At 41.2% G+C, this 21,087-nt stretch overlaps 2 protein-coding genes across 3 annotated transcripts; both read right to left on the bottom strand.

Annotated features, from left to right (window-relative positions):
* Window positions 1-145: 145 nt before the first annotated feature.
* On the bottom strand, window positions 146-5,591 carry tmem184c (transmembrane protein 184C). Its single transcript, XM_062477680.1, has 10 exons — window positions 4,961-5,591; window positions 4,730-4,860; window positions 4,398-4,434; window positions 3,740-3,945; window positions 3,013-3,087; window positions 2,795-2,888; window positions 2,471-2,583; window positions 2,062-2,161; window positions 1,616-1,787; window positions 146-1,502 (listed from the first exon to the last, which is right to left on the bottom strand). The coding sequence occupies exons 1-10, from the start codon at window positions 5,075-5,077 to the stop codon at window positions 1,192-1,194; spliced, it is 1,356 nt and encodes a 451-aa protein (XP_062333664.1). The 5' UTR covers window positions 5,078-5,591; the 3' UTR covers window positions 146-1,191.
* A 6,525-nt stretch (window positions 5,592-12,116) lies between these two features.
* Window positions 12,117-20,789, bottom strand: ednraa (endothelin receptor type Aa). Of its 2 annotated transcripts, none has more exons than XM_062477824.1 (8): window positions 20,532-20,789; window positions 19,092-19,626; window positions 16,973-17,100; window positions 14,711-14,909; window positions 13,680-13,832; window positions 13,359-13,492; window positions 12,885-12,993; window positions 12,117-12,371 (listed from the first exon to the last, which is right to left on the bottom strand). In XM_062477824.1, the coding sequence occupies exons 2-8, from the start codon at window positions 19,575-19,577 to the stop codon at window positions 12,234-12,236; spliced, it is 1,347 nt and encodes a 448-aa protein (XP_062333808.1). In that variant the 5' UTR covers window positions 19,578-19,626; window positions 20,532-20,789; the 3' UTR covers window positions 12,117-12,233. The 2 variants fall into 2 exon arrangements, with proteins under 2 accessions (XP_062333808.1, XP_062333809.1); XM_062477825.1 differs by having other exon boundaries at window positions 20,552-20,789.
* Window positions 20,790-21,087: the final 298 nt, after the last annotated feature.

Below are 21,087 nucleotides of genomic sequence, written 5' to 3'. Positions count from 1 at the left end.
TTTATGGTTGTCAGCATTTTTGCAAATCCATCCTAAAGATTCCTTTGAACAGACTGCCACTCATAAGCACAGGGGATGTAAGGAATACTATTTGTTGAAGGACAATATTTGGCATCTTGAGTTTAAAACTGAGAAATGAAAGGTGTTCAAAGGTCCTATTTGAAGTTTAATGTTTTGTGATAGAAAACAATCAGTTATGGCAATGCAGCTGCTCCAACTGTAGATCCACAGTCCTGATTTGAGAAGTCTTTAGTGATAGAGATATGACACACAACTAGACAAACCAATGTAATGCGTACTGTAACAAAATTCTGTACAAAATCAAAGCTATAATTCATTGGTGATGGGCGCAAGATGTTGCACACTTCTGTAGATACTCATCCAACTCCTTTACAGATAAACACAGCAACAACCAACTCTACTTTAATCCTTTCAACAGTTTCAGTTGTTCTGTATGACACCAGACTCGCCAGGGTCTAGTTCACCAGCCTGACGGCTCGTGCAGTGGAACAAGGCAACAGGGAAAAAAACGACACATTGACAGCTGTGGCCAGAGTAAGTGTAGCATGCCAAGTCCTACCTAGAAAAACACAGATCATGTTCAAACGGGTGCCGTGTATCATCTGTGTTTTCTCTACAGACAAATGGGAATATGTTTTACGCCAGAGCAAATGTTTTTTTGCGTATGTATTTTTAACCCTGTGACATGTAGTCTGTGATAGAATTACCCAAATGGTTCTATAAAACTTGAGTATACTGATGAAGTCTTCAACCATACAAACGGAAGTCTACCGGTTACATTAAAGACAAAACAATAGGAATTTATCAGCTATGTTATTACGATATATTACTGTAATCACTTTTTAGTTCAATACAGTAGAATTAAACAAAAGTATCTAAAAGGTCATGGTTGTAGTGTCATGAGCCCCTTGAGTAACCTTGAGTGTGAACATTCTTCGAGCTGTCCTTGACTGAAAGGTCCATCGCCCAACAACATCTGCGGCTGAAATCTTAATATGTTGATAAGATGTGCTTTTTTTTTCTTTTTTTCAATCTTCCATCGTTCAGTTAATTTGGTCGTACAAGGTTAGTTAAAGAATGTCTGGATGTAACAGGCCATACATGGTTTCTTTTCACCAATCGTATCTGGGTTTGATTATGTTGAGAGTCTTGCTTAGCAATTATACAACGCTAAGTGATCACTATGAGATCTGCATCTGCTGGCTCTTTGGCGTCGGCGGTCTCCGGATCGGTCACAGCCTCGTCCCCAACCCCCTCCTCCTCTTCCCAGGCAGCAGAGCTGAGCCCAGCAGGGGCAGAGAGTGAGTGGGGAGTGAGAGTTCTTCCCAGGCCTTGATAGCGGCCCTTGGGGGACGCCGGATTGGACATGGTCTCGGTGGCGATGGGGTCCTGGGAGCCTGCGGACAGCAGGCCCGAGCGCTCGCCGTCTTCCTCGGCCTCGCCGAAATAGGTCTTCCTGGGGCGGCCCATAACCGTTCTCCCTGTTCAGGGGAGGAAGTGGAAGAGACTGTCATACAAGTATGCAAAACCAAGAGCCCCCAAATCAGGAATATCAAAACATCTCTGAACCACAGTCAGGTGGGGGGGCACTTACCGACATTGCGCACTTGTTCGGAGATGTCAGCCCTGACGTCGGAGATGTCCCACATAGCCATGAAGGAGTCAAAGCAGGAGCCCTCCTCAGCCTCCTGGATGTAGGGCTTGTAGGTGAAACTGTAGTGGTGGGCGATGGCAGCCAGGAACATCTCCACACAGATGATAAAGTCCTGACAAAACGGATGACAGCACAGCTCGGTTGAACATGGAGGATACAACACTTGTGTGCTTATCGAGCTTTTCTACCGTACCCCTTGTAAAACCACATACCATTAAATGTGAGTTGTGGTATGTAGATCAAGCATTTATACTTTAAAATGGCACCATAACAAAAAATACAGCACTCCCCGAACTAATCACACCACATCTACCAGAGGGGCATTCCATCCATCTTGGATGAAGACGGAGCACGAACATGACTGACAACAAGTGAGCCAAGTTTACCTGCAAGCCTGTGGCCACAGCTTCCACACTGTCCCAATCCCACGTGTGTCTCTCTGAGATCACCCCCACCTTGACCAGGAAAGCAATGAACACAGCTTGCCTATCAAGAAGAAAAAGAGAGAAAAACAGCTGGTGGAAATCAATTCTAAACACAAACCGCCAACACAGAAACCTTTTTGCTAATTACTGTGTATTTCTTATACCGACTTTGCTTTGCAAACAACTTCTACACATGCAACTCAGGAAATCGTTACATATGGTTGGAATAGATGGGATGCCAAACCCAGGCCTGTTTAATACACATCCAGATATGGGAGGATATTTATTAAAATGGTAAACACAGCGGATATAAACCACTGACGTAGAGTCAGGAAATGAAAACTAGGTCCTCTGAAGTTTTGAAACTTACCAGAAGGAGACAAACACCACCAGTTTGACACACAGGAACTTGCCAACTGGCTTAATAGGGCTCAGCTCTTCTCTCAGGGCTCTGTAGAAAAGCACCAGACAGTACATGGCAAACTGACAAAGAGGGAGAGAAAGAGACAGAAAACATTGTCAGGGAGATGTACAAGTAGCAAGGATAAAGAAAGAGGGAGGGGAAGTCAGAAGAGGCACATAAGTAGTGAAAAATAAAACCAATACTCCATAGGGGACCAGTGCAAAGAAACACATTCACAATGGAAAAGGCTGATTCAAGATGAGCTGACATAACGCGGAAAATCAGTCATACCAGCTGGGAGAGATTGTTGAAAATGACCAGGTAGGTCCAGGCATTGGTTGAGCTGAAGTTGCCTTCGTCATAGACGCCACATAGCTGACAGATTCTGGAAGACGATGTTGTGAGGAGAAATGTGTCATAATAATAATAATATTAATACAACCTGTTAGCAACCTAGCTATGGTACTGTATTAAAGTAGCACTTATCCAGTGAAACAAGATGCACCTACAGAGCTATAACTGTTGTGACAGGCCTCACGACTGTGTACTGCAACACTCCCAGCTTGCATCTCAATAGCAGCACCCTGCCAAAAGACAAAAAGACTGCAAAGTAAGAACATATTTCTTATTTAGGTAATCATATAAATTAGTGGTCATAAGTTAGGCTAACCAATGAAAAATCCTCCCTCAAACGTTGATTCCCAATCTTCTAATCACATGCATTGCATTCCAACATGTAGGCCCTATGCTTAAGGACTGTGAAGTGTTTGTTCCTCAGTAAGCTTCTGAACATAACACATACCGGTACATAGAGTAAATGGTTAATTATGTTATTCTGCTATTTTCTCTTGTGAGAATGCTGCTCCACTTTCACAAAAAAAATTAAGGTCTTGTTTTAATTAGCTACAGAGAGGCATGTTGTGAATACTAGGGTTGCCTGACCAGAGCTCATATACAGCTGGCAAATGAAGGCCTACAACAGCCCAGAACCTATATCCTTCCAGAAATCAGTCAGGGATTTGATGTTTTTTTCTTTAACCATTGTGAAACATTACATAGACAATCAGTGTCTACAAAATCAAACACACATGGTGTAATATATATGGGGTATACACATACATACCCAGTACTTTGTTCTCTACTGCCCAGAAAACTACAAACCCCAACTAACCCCTAAAACTCTTGCTCTACCAAGACCATCATGACTACAGATAGAGATATAGAGGGAGGACTCACTCTCCCATGGGCCATGGTGGGCAGCAACAGAGTGGGGGAAGGTGTTTCTGCTGCTCTTGGACCTCCAGCATTAACGCCAGACTGGGGTACTGATTCCCCAGGTAGTTGAGCAGGAAGATCATGAAGTTGTAGATGACATAAGCCTCATAGCACTCTCTGCAGGTGTCCACGTAGATGGCTATGCCGGGGTACTTCAATGCAATCCACTGCATGGGAGAGAATGGGGAGGAAGAGGAGCGTGAACGAAGACGGTTGTGGCTGTGATCGTTGTATTTTGGGGAGCATTCGATTCAAATGTTTAACATGTTGTCGTGCATGTATTTCAAAGGATCAGTGCATTGAAAGCTAAAGGGAACTTTGTCATGGTCAGTCGGGGTATTATTAGGGCTGTTTTGAACAGGCATTCTGTTTTCTGGAGAGGACTAATGAGCATCTTGTGACAGGGAGACTTTGACTCGTGACATGGAAATGTGCCATGGGAATGAGTTGGAGGTCAATTTAAGATGAAGTACCATGCTTCTGAGTCATGCATTATGCTGCTTCAGCTAGTAACTTTATTTAGACAATCTGGTCTGCTTTCATGTGTAACATTAATGATAACTAACAGTGTTTGTTTGTGTCGGACCATGTGTGTCCAAGTACGTAGGTAATTACTTACACTGTCCAAGCTGTAAATTGGGACCATCCATAAGATTCTGTAAAGCAAAAAAGGAGCAAATCACAATCAAGCACATTGTGACCATTGGTTTTTACTCTTATAGTATTTCCCCCGTCATATACAATTACCAATTATGTCTATGTACCTACATGGGGACTGGAGTTAATAAAAGGGTTAAAGATGATCCCACAGCAGTATAGCAATGACAATGGCCGGGTTTCCGAGATTCGTTAACGAATCTGGGAAACCCGGCCAATGTTTGTTACAACTGTAAAGTATACTTGGTAAAAGACATTTGGTAAAGTCTGAATTGTAACAGAAAGCATACATGCCTTATAATGGGCTTCTGTAGCTCAGGTTGAGTGTAGTTTACTAAATGTTGCAGGATACCCCATAATGATATGGGTATGGTCATAAACACAAAGATCCCTGCGATGAACCATGCTTTGTTGTGAGTGCCGACCTGGTAAACAAGATAAACATGTTATATTGATAGACTGCCAGGAATAAGAATTGCTTATGTGGCATACATAAAACTATGCAATTGCATTACGTCAACTGACCTCGGATTTCTGTAGCTCCCAAATGCATAGGGGTAGCACGACCAGAAGTAGCAGGATATACAATAGTACGACCAAAGGACGGATCCATCTCCTCCAGTTCCCACAAGTGCAAGGCATATTTCTGTCAATGCTAAGCTATCCAGTCACTAAGCTGGCTGTATACAGTAGCTACATTCACAAAGTAGTAAAGTAGCCTACAACGCTAGCTTGCTAGCAATCCAGCTAGCAAATCGAATCGTCACTGTCTATTTCTTGGTCCTGATTGTCAGCATGTATCAATTTAACCAACTCTTTCAAATGCCTGAAAACATGTTGATAACATGCTTGTAAGCAAGAAGCTGTCGTGAGTTGTTAATATTTAATTTGTGTTTCAGTAGCTAGCTACCTGAGTTGGCTGGTAGCTAGCCAGTCAGCTGATTCATTGTACACAAACCATGACACCACGCTCACGCTGTTTGTTTTCCTCTCGAAAAATCCTGAACACTAACCTAAACCCCAAAATAACAAGGACGTAAATTATTGAAATTGATATTCAGCCTAATGACGGCCAGCGTTGAATTAAATCATTACTCTAACAGATAAGGTCAATTTCTAAAAGTTCATAAATGTTCATTGGACTTCCTGTTGATGTTCTGACCAAGCCCCGCCCATATTTTCTAACCGATTGGATAGTAAAATCACGCAATGAATCAAGACAATTTTGATTGTCCTGATCTACGATCAATCTAAAAGGGACGGCAGCATATTCTAATTCCACATGCACATACTTTATACTTTTTTATAGTTTGGTTGATATGCTTGTGCATGCTCTTTCCACTAGATGGCAATGTACATCAAATTAAGGAAAATGTGCACTGTGAAGATAATCGAAAAATGAGTATACTATTACTATAACTAGAGACAGTAAATATTTTTTTTTTGTTACGATGGCCACTGCAATCCTCATTCTGTTTCCGATAAAAATAGAAGTTGTGAGTGTAAATCTCTTTCTGTCACTCTCTTCCTCCCTCTCTCTCTCCCTCTTACTTTCTGTCTCAACTTAGCCTATCTGTAAAACATTAGCTGCCTGCAAATAAAATGTTCAAATTAACATTCCTAAGAAGTGAGAAATGGTGAGCGGCCTTATTTTATTTCTTTTTTTATTACTCTTATTCCTGCAAAAGCTTTTCGAAAGGTGCAACTCAACACAAAATGTAAAACATGTGAAGTCATTAGTCCATTGTGGAAAACCAAATGGCAAAACACACTATCCTCATAATGACCAATGATTGTCTTTATTTCCACTTGTGACATTTATCAGAAGGTTTAAGCTCTCTACCGGAGAAGCTAAACCACAACAGAAGCATTGTGACCTCGGAGCAGAAGAGTCAAGGAATGCGGAATTCAAGCATGTGTTTATAAGAACCACAAACACAGATTGTTTACAGAATGCCTGTGTTTTTTTGCCCTTCTCGCACAAAGTCCATTCATAGGCATAAAAGCATACTACATTTATAGGATTTTATTTGGAATCAAATGGTAACCATATTCAATTGAAAATTATATTAAAAAAATAACTGATAACTCTTTGGATCCATGTGTTGATAATACGTTTCTTTAATACATATTAATGTTAATAAGCCTTTTCTCTATTAATTAATGCTTATCTCATCTTACAATCCACTAACCCTCACTAATATTATGAACACTTATATAGTCTTATTAACACATATTAAACATCTTAAAACAGTCTTATTAACTTATAACTAATACTTATTACAAGCACCTTGATCTAAAGTTTGACCAAATATATGGTTGATAACTTTTCCTTTTTTTGTGATACTTGTTTCAAGTGTTTCCTCATCTTAATTTCTCCAGCATACTGTCTTTCTCCGATTAGTTGGGATGAAAGGTTTTGTCTATCCTCCACTAGATCTAGTCAGAATAACCTGCAGAAATGATGGTTTTCAGTGCTGCATGACTTGAAGTCAGTGCTGGGAACTGTACCAATGTCTTGGCCTTGGTTTGTATCATTAGAAACCTGCTTTGTTTAAATACAACTTCTGGCAGTCACGAACCAAGAATCCCAGCTAACATGCAACCCACAGGTTTTAGCCCCCAACACGGTCCGACTCAATTACTCTCACAATGAGGACGGGCAGTCAAACAGTGTTTTACACACGAAAGGTTCCTTGCCTGAACCTTTCCATGATGAGGGCAGATGCTGAGACCTATAACAAAATAATCATTGCCTGGCAATGTTCTCTCATTGTTTTCTATGGGAATGGATATCAAGGAATGCAGGCTTCTGCCAGCAATTTGTTCCCCACTTGTTTTGCCATTTTGCTTCAAGATTTTATACCTGAACATTATGTACTATGTAGAAAGTCATGAAAATCAACCTGTGGATGAGTTTGAAGCTTTCTCTCCTGTTGTTTGTAGAGCAAGGGACGGACTGAGAGAGTAAGAAAGAGAAAAAGAGAGAGAGTGAACATGTGAGTGTTTGAGTGTGTGTGTGTGAAAGAGACATACATTTTTCTCTCTTTCTTTGTCTATCTCTTTCTCTCTTTATGAAATGAGGGGAGCGGGAACTTTCCTCTGAGTCGCACCATCCTTCTACTGCCCCACAGTCACAGAAATTACTGGTTGTTGCAGGACAGATTGTTCATGAATTTTGGATCCATCCTTTGGCTTTTATGAATTAGAGATAGTCTTTGCCACAGTCGTCGAAGTGAGTGCCTTGGGGGATAGCTTGGAAGGACTGCCATGCACAATGGCATAAGGAGCACAACTATTTAAGAACAGGGTAGATAAACATCTGCTCTGTTTGATCAATCTGAAAACAACATATTTCAGCACAGACAATTCGACATCCATTGCACACTACTAAGTTGCAGTACCACAGCTTAAGATACAACATATAAGCTCCTTTAGGTTCAGTAACCCACTGATGGAACAAAGGTCCCAGGAAATCATCCCTGAAAACGTACACGAGCATAGAGGGGAATTCTGTGCGAGAAGCCGTACTGTTTCAGTGCAGAGGTGGAGACACTTTGTCTGTTCCTTGACTTGCATCAAGAGGAACGGTATCAGCCAAAGTGCACCTCCTTTGTCAGGGGAATACACGTCTGCAATTATTCACCAATTATTTATTTATCTTAATACATCTGCCCAAGGCTTGTGTCTTAGGAAGTGTTCAAATTCACACAGGGAGCTCATTGTAGTTGTACAGCTTCCACAACTGACAAAGTAGGATATCTACCATATTCTTAGGAGATATAGCTCCATTCTGAACACTTCACTTGGAAATAAAACAATTGTGTTGTATTTATAATCATAGACAGACTGTTTGAATTCTTTATGGTTCATGAACTAATATTTGATATAACATGTTTGTGATATTTCATCCTGTTTTATATCAAATTTTGGACCCAGTCTGTGTAGACTAATATTTTTGAAGGCTGACTCTATGGTTTTTTGCTCAGTTGCATGAAAGATGAGGTCATTATTAAACTGCCTGAAATAGCCCCAAGAATCTTATTGGGTAGATTGAACCAAAAGCTTTAATATCAACCAGAGCATATTAATTCATAAATCATGTTTTATCAAAGTTTCTTCAGTTGAAGACTTTCACAACGTATTTGAAACATGTTCTTCTCTTTTGGTTAAGTTTTTGTACTTGAACTATCGTGCTAAGTCTTGGTTTTAGCTAACCTGCATGGTATGAGTTCACCCTGAGGTGTGCTTGTTGGACTCAACACTGCTGCAATGCGTCAGTTCATCTGTGCAATGTTGAGAGACAAGTGGGCGACAAGGGAGATATGGGGTGCATGCCACATTCATGGCTTTGATTCAAAATAGCTATTCCCCTGTTGCCTACATTGCTTAAGCAATGTTATTTCCGAATTGTGACTTCGCAAAATTTTTCTTTTACTGTCTTCACATGTGTGAATTCATTGTTAGTTGGAGTTACCAATGACCAGTTACCAGGATGGAAACACATATAAACAACATTTCCTGTTCTCTACGACAGATTGGTCTTTGCATTTAGGCAGCAGTAGCTTACTGTTACTTTCCAACATATCACAACAAACGTCTCGCAAGCTCTCTCTTTGTAAACTCACAGAGCATCGACCCAAGTAATGGACAGTGCTGCTCTTTAATTGACCTGTAAGCATTTTACTTAAGCATGAGTGGCAGCTAAGTGGATAGATGTGATGTGATGGATCAAGAAGGACATTAACAGGGAACGTGTACAATAGCGCTGTGCTGCTGAATTGTCTATCGGCCTTGAACATATTTTGTTTCAACGCAAAGGCCATGGCCCTAACTTGGCTCTGAGCACACTGCTCTGTTATTTGCTTTTGAGTTTTATTCAATTCACTACTGGCAAGAAGCAATATTCCCACAAAACTCCACCAATCTAAAACCCTGCACTCCCTCTTTTTCTTTCTTTCTTTCTTTCTTTCTTTCTTTCTGTCTCTCTCTTTGTCTCTCTTCCTCTCACTCTCTCTCTTGTCCTACATTTCACAAAACCCAGACATTTGTATCTCTTAAACCATAGCGATGAGAGGAACCCTGTGTTTGTTCAGGTTTGATGGAAACTGACAAAGTGTGACTTGTTTCTCATACATGGATCAGGTCCTTAAAGAATATGACCCATTCAGCCTTATCACCAGCCCTCCCAGACAAATAACAGCTTCCAGGAAATCTATGACACCCTCATTTCTGTTGTTGTTTTTGGAGCTGAAATCCATAATTAAGCAAATAGATTCCTTTGGCTCGCAATCAAAACACAAATGTGAAAGAAAAACATATGCAATACAAACCATATCAGAACAATCCACCTTATCTAGTACTTTGCTTATGAAATGTAAATTATTTCCATATTATGGAATTATTATTACTATTATTATTGAGCTGTAAACTAAGCCCAAATATCAAACCTGTTTCGAAGCAAAACTTGATTAAAAGTGAGACCAGTTGTGTACTTCAAGAGATCCTCTTTTGGCAACTGACAAAAAGCCTCTCTTAGGGATCACATTCCCTCTGGTCTCTCCCAGCCTTTCACATCCTCTCTGTTGACATGGGTTAACCCTGAAAGCTCCGTATGCCAAGCAGGTCAGAGGTCACTCATTCAAATCACTCCCAGACCGATACTTCCTTCTCTCCCAGACACTGAGAAAACCATCAACTGCCTCTTAAGAAAAATATTGGTAGTTCTTGAGATGTCAGCTGAAGGAATCTACTTTATTTGAGATGAGGATTTCATGTTAATCTCAGTGTTCTTATAATATGACACTATACGCTTGTTCTGAATAATTGGCATTTGTACATACACAAATATGTTTTTATTAGAGTAAGGAGCAACATTTTAAGTGATACACATTTTTGTCAATAAAAAAATGAAACAATACAATTTCCTATAGAAGAATTTAAATCCTCATAATTATTTTTCTAAAAAATACCATGTTATTGAAATGACTGTTATTGTAAACAATTCAAAGCTGATGTCTGTTCTGCTCCATATAGTGCTCAACACTCCAACTGAAAAAGTGCAAGAAATCAAATTAAACACAATCACTGACAAGCACATGCACATGTGCACTTGGAAATAAACATACAAACCCTGCCACGCACTCGCACACTCGCACAGAGAAACAAACTGTACATTCATATTTAACATACACAGGTTAATTTACTTGTCATTGCAGCATATCTTTAGTAAGCTGATATGTTTTGAACTATGATATGATGTTTAACTGGTATGCTCTCAGTATATCGCTCAAAGACTAACTGCCTCAGGTATCAGACAAATAATAACTACATTCAGAGTTCAATAAACTAAAAGTAAAAAAAAAGTAAACAATATTATATTTTACATATAGGATATAGAGGATTAGATTAATGTTTCAAACCACTTGGCTCTTAAAGCTGACACTTTCTTGCAAACTTCACAGTCTAGCAGGAATAAAAGTTGTATAACCTTTTTGGGGGGTAAGTAAGTATAAGAGACCTTTTACAACTAGCCCTTATGGTGCACTCAAAGTTAATTATAACTTTTGACTTTGCGGTTTTATGTTTCTTGCATCTGGACATGTTCTGAGAGCTAGCTTGTCATCATTACCCTTTGGGTGGAAGGCCAAGAGAACAGTGGTTAACTTTACTGGCTCAACAGTGAAAACACTGTGAAAATTGGTCTGCTTAAGGCTGTTCAGGGATATTCAAGGTGACATTTGTGGCACCTTTTCGTTCTTCAAAAAGTATTGTTCCTTTTATCCAATCTAAAACTGGACAACAAACCAATAATACAAACATTTAAACAAAAAATTATTGAATATTACAACACAGCAAGATTTACAATTTATGAAAATGATCTTTGGTTATGTACTGTTTAAAGCTATACCACAGAGATCGATATCTTGAGACTAGCTCAATGAGAAGGTAATAAACCACAGCAAGCAACTACAATAGTAAAGTACAATATAACGTGAGCTCTTCTTTCTCTCTAACATCTCTGAGCGCCACAGCTTGACTCTTGGGAACAACAACAACACACACACACACATACAGTACCAGTCAAAAGTTTTGACTGGTTCTGTACATGTTCACACACACACGCAGGTACACAAACTTGCACACATGTATGATTGCATGGATAGACACGCACACAGAGACACACTTCTCCCATCATCCCCTCTGACAGCGACCACTGTGCCCTTCCTTCCTGTGCCTGTCCCAGCAGTGCTGCCCTTTATGCGAACAACACGCCTGGCTACTGATTGGGGGTAATTTATAGCCTACGCTCAGCTGCATCCTTTTAGAACTCCCTCTTTACCCTCCCTCCCCTCTTCATATCCCCCTGCCTTTCCTTTTTTCTTAAAGTCAAGCTTTGCTCCCCTTGTCCATGGGAACAGGAACAGCAAGTATGGAAAGTGTAGGACACTTACAAACGGTAATGCTGTAGAATACATTATAGCTTCACTCAGACTATATACTCATACACTTACTCTTGATGTTTGAAAGAGCACGAAACATATGGATATTATAATTGGGTCTTACATTTACATTTAGTCATTTACATTTAGTCTTGAAGAGTTTGTGGCACAGACTGTCTTTCAACTGACTGTTGATCGGCATGGAATGTCCCTTGGGTGGCATCTTGGACCCCTGTAGATGTGGAGTGCCTCCGGGGTGACTCTTCTGACCCTTTTAGATATGGAGTGCCTCAGGGGTCAGTTGTAGGACCACTGTCCATGTGGAGATCTGATGCCATAGTCACTATGTTAGTCAGTTAGTCGCTGTCTTTTCGAAGGCTACGGTCAGTGTGGAGGTTGTTGGGCTCTGGGCTCTTACACTGGATGCTGGTTCCATTCATGTGTCCTGTGCTGGTGACCTGGTTCTCCGAGTGACACCAGCAACACAAGCAGGACTGGAAGGGGACAAGTGAAAATGCGTTGGCTAATACATAATATATTAAAACATATATATTTAAGGTTTTTATATGGTTTTGATGGGTTTAAAACTGTGGAAACTATGCTTTAGCCTTTTACAGCATGCTAGAGTATTCCTCTGGCTATGTCGAGGAGCAGGAAGAGGCACAGTTAAGGGTTCGGGAGTGTACATGAATGCCCCCCGGCCCCCTCTCCTTGAGCACAGCCAGAGCAGAGTCATGGCATTTGTCCAGCCCAGGTCTCCTGAAAGACATATGCAGTATGCGACCCCAACCCACAAATGGGTTCATAAATCACCATGTGTCTTTACATTGTCCTAATGGAATGTCATTGCCATCACCTCACCCCCTCAGTCGTGGTTAGATTGGTCTGGCCATGTTTGCTTTACTGGCAACAAGGTTTCATTGGGAATAGGATTCAGTATACAGAATGGGTGTATTTTAGGTATGTGTGTGTGTGTCTGTTTATGTGTGAATAGGGATGTAATGTACCTTGAAGCAGTTCTTGAACTTTTTGCTGACAAAGTAGAGGATGATGGGGTTTATACAGGAGTTGACTGTGGCAAGGTTGATGCTGAGGTAATCCAGGACCAGTAAGAAACTGAAAGAAACAAGAGGGATTGTGATCTGCTGATTAGTCCTAGACTAAAAACGTTTGTAATAGAGATCTTCATTGACTTTTCTCTTACTTTAGGACTAGGCTGAATTAATGTTACTATATTTAGACCAATGTATTTTTGTACAAGCATATTCAGTTAGGATTGTTCATGACAGACAGGCTCTGCGACCACGGTTACTTTGCATGGTCACCTTGCAATCCAAAATTGATCCGATTAAGTGTCTTAGACACTTAGATGTTTCACAGTAAACTTTCCACAGCCTTCTTCAGCGGTGGTTATACTTCAGTGAAGGAATGTGGTATAACTGTAAGATAATCGGGAAAATACTGTCGGAGCTTGCACTCACTTGAGCAGTTCACACCGGTCCTTGTCATCCTGTTGGTAGACCATTTTTTTGAGAATCCTGCTAAGATGTAGTGGGAACCAGCATAGAGCGAAGATCAGGACTAGACAGAAGACTGCCTTGGCCACTTCCCGTCTCTGCAGACACAAATAGCTGACATTACACACTGTCCTCAGGGAGATTAAGAAAAATAGTCTGGGTTATGTAACGTCAACTTCTGAGGCAATGAAAAAGTCCAGAAATTGCAAACGCATACACACTCTCTGAGTCATGCACACTCATGCACACACACTCGAACCCCCAGTGTAATTGTGTTCTTCCGACCTGTTTGAGGTGCTCGCTGAGGGCGATACGCAGACTGCCTTTCCTACGGTGCAGCATCTCGCACGTCATGAGTGTGTAGAACAATGCGGTGCAGGTCAGTGGAACGCAGAAGTAAAACCCAAACAGCCACCAGTCCTTTATTTTCATATAGAACTGCAACAGACCCCAACACATCAATAGATTTAAACACAGATGATATACAGTCAATACATTTACATTTAGCAGACACTCTTATCCAGAGTGACTTACAGTAAGTACAGGGACATTCCCCCGAGGCAAGTAGGGTGAAGTGCCTTGCCCAAGGATACAACGTCATTTTGGGTAAAGGCAGGGGAATCGAACCAGCAACCTTCTGATTACTAGCCCGATTACCTAACTGCTCAGTCACCTGACTCCAATACACTAACATGAACACTTTTGAACCTTCCACAACACGTGCAATTTGAACCACTGAATTTTTTACTTTATTTAGTTAAGACAAGACTCCAATTAGTTCCATGGTATTGTGTTCAATCTAATTAAACTGAACGGAAAGTTGAAAAGAGTAAGGCTATCTAGCATGGTTAGCTCACAATATGGGATAACATACTGAATAGGGCCCTCTGTGCTCCATATGTGGAGGAGACACATATGGCTCGGCTTAAGGGGAGTACGTATCAGTCCAGAGTAATTGTACTTGTGTCCTGCAATCAATTATGTACCCTAGGCTTTGTGAACAAAGAAAGTGATCTCCAGATTTCCACAAAAAGGACAATAGAGAATTGTGTTTTCCATCAGTTGTTGTTGAGAGGGTTAGAGTGGTAACGTCAAGATTTCTTTGTGAAAAATAAGGATTCATTGAACATTACTTTTGACAATCATGTCGCATTTCTTTAGACAATGAAAAGTTCAGGAGATGGAATTTAATTTCGTAATACATGCCAGCATAAGCAGTTATGAGTCCTTTTAAAATCATGGAAGAAACAGGTAACAATTATTAATAAGGGAATGGGAGGGGAAAAGGGGCAGGGAAGGCGAGAGTGTGCCCTTACCCTAATGAACGCCGACTCGGGTTTGAGCATGCAGGTGCGTATGGTCATATTGTTGAATTCGAAGGTGATCATGTTGAAGCCAATGGCCTCAGGCACGGCCAGGATGAGTGACAGCACCCAGATGGAGATGATCTCAATGGCGGTCAGTAGAGGAACGCCTACGCCCTGAACCCTGCTCCACGATGCCACCGCCCGGTACCTACGGGTGCCACAGAGGGACACACACAACCAAAAGTGTAAGACAGACACCATAGTTCAAGATCAACAGTAGAGCTTTATTTTTTTCTCTTTAGAAGCACAGTTATTGGACACAAATAAGATCCTGCATTTCCCTTGCTTATTTAATTAATGCCAAAGGGGCTTTAAAGTGTATTATGCAATTATATTCTAATGTTGGTACATGGCAGAAGAGCAAACGCAATAAGCTGCGCAGTCAGGAAAAAATGATTGAAATGTTAAGATTTAATGAAAAGAGATGATCAATTGTTTATCTTGAAAATCTAATATTTATAATTTGTGATGGCTCTAAACAAACTAGCCTTGTTGGCAGGGACATGGGCTGTCTGTTGGCGTATGTTTGCAAGCTCCACATATTTGTTTGCTTGTTTGTTTCATAAAGGGAAACCGCTTGTCGAAATGTTTTAGTAAAGCCCTCCATCAAGATTTTATGGCGAAAACAATATATTTTTCATAACACATTTGAATATCCCTGTAGAACAACACGGTGGCATTTATATTTCACCAAGTGGTAATGTATCCACCTTTTTCTCTTCCTCAAATGCTGAAGAAAGACAGACACAACTGTGACGGTGTTACAGGCAAGTAGACCAGATGAGATATGCTGCACATTTCCTGACAACAAATGGAGAACATCTGCTCTTGAACGTAACTCAGTTATAATGTTCAGGGTTTTTTTCTTTCACAAGCCCAATTTTCTTCTGATGATGGGAAGTGTTAAATATGTATCCTGCGTCAAGCTTTGGCACCTATCCCATGAGGCCCGGCACAGGCCTCCTAATCTCTTATCTCAGTTGTGTCTCCTGGCTCGCAGAGAAAAGTACAGCTGGACTGTAGCCACACAAGTTCCCATAGTTGATAAGAGTACAAACTGCATAGACAAGTCAAGTCTAGCTGAAAGCACAGACTGGTGCATCTCAGAGCACAGGTGGTAAAATATATTTTCTGATTTGTTTGCAACTAGTGGTGGTGCATGCTAGTGCAGTGTCCATTGGCGGTGAATGCTAGCGCAGTGGCAGTTGGAAGCGAACACGTTTACATTATTTATTTCTTCAAACTCCTGGGGGATTTCAACTTTAAACAGTGCCCGGTTCTCAAGATAATAGAGCGACAGACACATACAGATTCCTGTCTTTGGATGACTAATCTTTATTTTGAGAACAAAACATCTCTCAGGAAGCCAAGGTCTCTTTATAATCATGTGGTAGACAATCATGTGTGCTACTAGGTGGCATGGTGTCTCATACTCAGCTAGTAAGAAGTGAACAGGAAGAGAATTACCCAATAGGAGTGTTTCTTTACTATTGACCTTATAAACGCCCTGTAAAACTGGCTACCATTTCAAATGAAGGGCTTACTAGTAACTACCATCCTATGGCTCCGATTGAATCAAATCAGAAAATGTGGACACGTTTCTTTTATAATTTGTCATACACGGCCTCACTTAACATATTGGTTTTTGAATAGATTTAAAACATTTGGTTAGAATGTATTTAAAAAACACTGCCACGTCATTCATCTTGTTCATCGTTGAATTAATATTTCTAGGTCTCTTTATGAATATGAAGAATAAATGAAGTTGTTTCTTTTGACAAAAGGCCATACCATAGAATATTCTTTTGAATTAGTTTTAAACTACTTGAATTAACCTTTACGTCTGCAAAACCACCTAACTCAAAATGAAAAGTTTTAACTGTGAGTTGGCTATGAGACCCCTTCCCATTTCAGACAAGTGTACAGTCTGGAACAGATTAGAACCCGTGCCTTTACAAGATCATATAACTATTTTGCAGGGAACTGCCGCTGTTCATGTGTCTCTGAGGAATACAGAGGAATGAAGAATCACTTATACTGTCTGAGAGTTAACCATGTTTACTATTAACCTGTTGGCCTTGCCCAATGAACATGCACACCAGAACAGTGTAATTGACTAAATATTGTAGACTTCAATTAAAAAAAAATTGAAGTCCTTCTACAAAACAAAAACACTGATAATACCGTTCACCAAACCTGAAATAGACTCACCTGTCCACGCTGAGGGCACAGAGGTTAAGGACCGTAATGCCCACAGAGGCCTTCTGCAGAAATGGCACCAGCTTGCATAGGCACACCCCAAAGTCACTTTCATCAAAAGGAAATCGTGAAACCAGTAGCTGGGGAGAGACCATCAAAACATGAACATACGGTCAGTTGAATCTTCTACAATCTCTTTGAAAGCATCTTCCAAAATCTTAGGAATAGCATTTTGGTTACTTCAAATTCGGCACGATTGGTAAGAATGTGTGTGCTTCCCTCTAGGCCTACATTCAAGTACAGTACACATGTATAGTTAGAATTTTTGAAATAATTTAACCATAGTAATGAAAAAGCACATTCACACTCAAGAAAATCTAAGAAGAGTTGAGCCACAGAGAGACGATTACTAAACATCAGTAAGAAAGTTCAAATCCTTGCAATCTTTTTACAAATGATGCCTTTGCAACTTGTGAATGTCTTCAGCTACTATTAATTACTATTTCACAACAACCTAGGGGGAAACCACATCAGATGGGTTGCATGGTCGTCAGTGACTAACACTCCAGCCGTAGGCCCATGTGGCCATCATCAGATGGTACCGGACAAACTTTGAACCTACAAAGACCATAGTCAGCCCCAAAGGTTACTTCTTTAATTCATCTTAGATGGTTCCATCTGTCGGTAAATACCAGGAGACATCAAAGGATCTATCTTATGTCTTATGTCACAGTACAATAATGTCTAAACAAATCATTTTCAAGCATCATTAATGAATAATTATTTTTTATTATTAACTGTCATGGTAGTTTTGGGATTGGGAAAACTGTTTCCTGTCCGTTTTATTGTTTAATCCCCTGAACTCTTTCTCTTTTACTTTGTCAAAACACTTCTTGCCAGGCACATCTTCCATAGCCTCTTTAAATAATACTTTACCCAATTAAACTACTCACGACAGTTGTGTGGAAACTGCTCTTTAATGCTTTGTGTCTGAAGTGGTCTTGGCAACTCTCCCTGAACAGGATTTCACAGGGTTTAACCCAAAAAATATAGATGGGAGGGGGTTTAACCGTATGTTCTCAGAGTTGAGGCCAGAGGAAGCACTTCACGGGTGCATCCTGGTACCCCTATTGTTTACTTGGGGCACTCCTTTTAATCAAAGTGTCCAAAGAGCAGGAGGGTGGAGGGACAGAGGAAAAGAGGAATGGACTCACGCCAATGTTTTCAGTCAGTGTGTGAGGGAAGTTTAATTTTGGAAATAGCGTCAAGCTTCTACAGAAAGAAGCTGGGGCCTCACAAAAGGAATGGCTGCACTGGATGTGTACCTGTTGTGTGTGTGTGCGTGTGTGTGTGTGCGTGTGCATGTGCGACCCCACCAGAGAATGAAGCCACATACATGCTTCAGTGCCACTTTTTTCAGGGCCAAACAAAAAGACATTGTGACCCCAACCCTTTCCTGTGTAACTAAACACCAAATAGGAAAGGTTTTTTTCACACATGTACTTCAAGCTCTGTCCTTGGACCACAGTACTACCATATGTGCTGACACAGTGGGATCTGAACAACACAGCAGTAATACCGAACAGGTGGTTTTTCTGACTTTTTGCTGAAAAAGCTTTTTATTTCCCTCTATTTTAATTCTCTATTCAGTGTGATTTATATGCCTGCTCCAGTCATTGACACTAAGTAGAACCATCGCATATACACATTTACTGTAGTGGGCATGGGTTTTTACAACAACGTTGTATATCATCATGCCTCCATTACATGAGGAGAAATGGACCACTCTGTCTTTTAATGAGTGAAAGGACTCATGTGACCCATGTGAATCATCACTGACGCATGTACTTTGTTGAGTGCGTGAGTGAAGAGGTCACTCCTGATTGGAGATAAGGGCTTGAGGCTTGACAACTGATTGATAAGCAGGTCACCCCAGGGGTGTGTGTTCAAGCACACTGATTCCTGTGTATTTTTAGGGCAAGTCTCTCTCTCGTTCTCTCTCCTTATCTTTTGCTCTCCCTTTCCTAAATGCCATTCCAAATGGTGTGGTCTCCTTATAGACAGTGTGTATTGAAATGGCACAGTGTCATCATCATTGTCACAACATATAAGGATGTAATGGCTGCCTCACCTTGTACACATTGATGGGTATGTCGATGGTGATGTAGATTAGGTCACCCAGTGCCAGGCTGGCGATGAGGGCATTGGGTCCATTTCTCATGCACTTATTCTGGTATATAATCCTTAGCAGGGTGGCATTGCCCACGATGCCCACCACAAACACAATGATGGAAATGACAGTGTTGATGTACTTGAAGTAGTCCTTGATGGAGGTTTCTTTATGGCATCGAGGCGGTCTCATCTTTGTGGAGTTCACATGCGGTCCATAGGCTGGGGCTCCGGATTTGTCCCTCAGTAGCTCCTGATGGAGGCTGGTGGGAAAGGGCTCCAGAAAGGGGCTACTGGTGCTGTGGAAGCCCAGGGGATGGAGGCTGGAGTGGTGGAGGAGGCCGGAGAGAGAGTCCACGGTAGTGTTGGTCTCACACATCGCTCTGGCTGCCATGCAGAGTATTAGCGCCAACACATGTCGGACTGGGGAGCCCATTATAGAACACATTCCACACTTTGATTCACAGATAAGGAGAAAGGGTTCCCGCTATACACAGCTGAAAAAGAGAAATAGAGAAGGGAAGTGTCATTTCAAACTTCACAAGAAACCAAAGAACCAAAATGTGATTCCTTCCAAAATGATACATTTTACATAGATATGTTTTTGCATAAGCATTGCCTCAGAAAGCACTCCAGACCAAAATATGTCTGTCAAACAATAATTTGTCTGTTCCCCAACCGAAGTCATACAGCTTCCTTCAGATTTTAGGAAGACATTGGCCAAGGAGGCACGGATGGGATATGCCAGGATGAGTTACAGTCAGACAATAGGGACTCGTCATCGCCATTCCCTCCACTCATTCCTGGAAGTAACAATCAGCAACTGGCTTTGAGTGGTTAGGACTGTGGCTACAGGCTAGAGAGGGTTTGGTGTTTTTTTATGGTGTTTTGACAATGCATCCCTTGCTTGGCTTTTATCAGCATGGTTTCCTCAGCATGCATTCCCCTTCTGTTTCTCATTTATCCAATCGGTGGTTACATAACCAAGTTATTTTAGCATAAAATAATTGGAAATCTGTAGTCTTGTCAGTTTTTCACAAAAGTTGTTTTGTAGTACAGGTTTGAAATGTCAAAATGTGATGAATATCTCAAAGAATTACTGTGGGACGATTCAATCCACACATTTGAAAGTGTGTTTAAAGGACTATAAAAATAAACTTTAAAAAGTGAGAAAGGTTTACCCTTCTGGTCTTCATTTTACAACTTTGAACACTTTCTCCATCACAACTCTACCATCTCTTATAGCCAAGAGTGCTTCCCCTTCAAAGTCCCAACTGTCACCAAGTACACAAAGAACTATTTAGCAGCCAGCCCTCAAGTAGCATCACAGTTTAGCATCAGCACGGCACTACAGGGAACGGGTGACGGCACACAAGCTGATACATTTATGAATTATAAATACCTTTTTGGTTTTTCACCTACCGCTTCTAAAATGCCTGCCTTCCCCCCTTTGGAAACCGTCAGGCGAACTTTCGGCTGAAGCCCCCAGACATCTGTATCACATCACATGAGTAATTAACGGCCTATCAAAGTCAGGGAGTATCCCACTTGGTTTGCACAACGCGTCAGTCTGCTCCGAGGTGCCTCTGCGTTATGGCTCAGGGTTTCTTCCTGTGGAGAGTTCAGAGTGTGTGTGTTTACATGTGTGTGTATGTGGGTGGGTGTGAGTCAGTGCAGCAGCGCAGTACTTTGACTGGGTGGGATAGTAAATTTCCCCCCTCCCCTCGGTAACAGCCCCAGCCCCCCAAAGGAAACTTCATCCACCCCCCACACACACACTCACTGCTCGGGAGAGAGAAAAAAGACCTACATTGCGCTGCACTCAGGCACAGGGGCATCTGGGAACTCATCATCTCCCTAATATGCCCCCTTCTCCCTCTCCACTCTCTCTCTTTTTCTCTCTCTCTTTTCAAATCTCTCCATCTCTCTCCTTTCTCATCCCGTGCTTTGTATACACA

The sequence above is a fragment of the Osmerus eperlanus genome, chromosome 14, assembly GCF_963692335.1.
Source record: "Osmerus eperlanus chromosome 14, fOsmEpe2.1, whole genome shotgun sequence".
NCBI classification, from domain to species: domain Eukaryota; kingdom Metazoa; phylum Chordata; class Actinopteri; order Osmeriformes; family Osmeridae; genus Osmerus; species Osmerus eperlanus.
Note: the sequence above shows the minus strand (reverse complement) of the source record. Positions and strands in the feature narration are given on the sequence as shown.

Excerpts from the sequence above, each read along its gene's own strand:
- tmem184c (XM_062477680.1), bottom strand. The coding sequence starts at position 5,077 with ATGCCTTGCACTTGTGGGAACTGGAGGAGATGGATCCGTCCTTTGGTC. Across the intron at positions 3,088-3,739 it reads CCACCATGGCCCATGGGAGA|GGTGCTGCTATTGAGATGCA; the intron begins GTGAGTCCTCCC and ends GTCTTTTGGCAG. Across the intron at positions 1,788-2,061 it reads CTGTGGCCACAGGCTTGCAG|GACTTTATCATCTGTGTGGA; the intron begins GTAAACTTGGCT and ends CCGTTTTGTCAG.
- ednraa (XM_062477824.1), bottom strand. The coding sequence starts at position 19,577 with ATGTGTTCTATAATGGGCTCCCCAGTCCGACATGTGTTGGCGCTAATA. Across the intron at positions 14,910-16,972 it reads TGTGCCCTCAGCGTGGACAG|GTACCGGGCGGTGGCATCGT; the intron begins GTGAGTCTATTT and ends TGGCACCCGTAG. Across the intron at positions 12,994-13,358 it reads GACCGGTGTGAACTGCTCAA|TTTCTTACTGGTCCTGGATT; the intron begins GTGAGTGCAAGC and ends TGTTTCTTTCAG.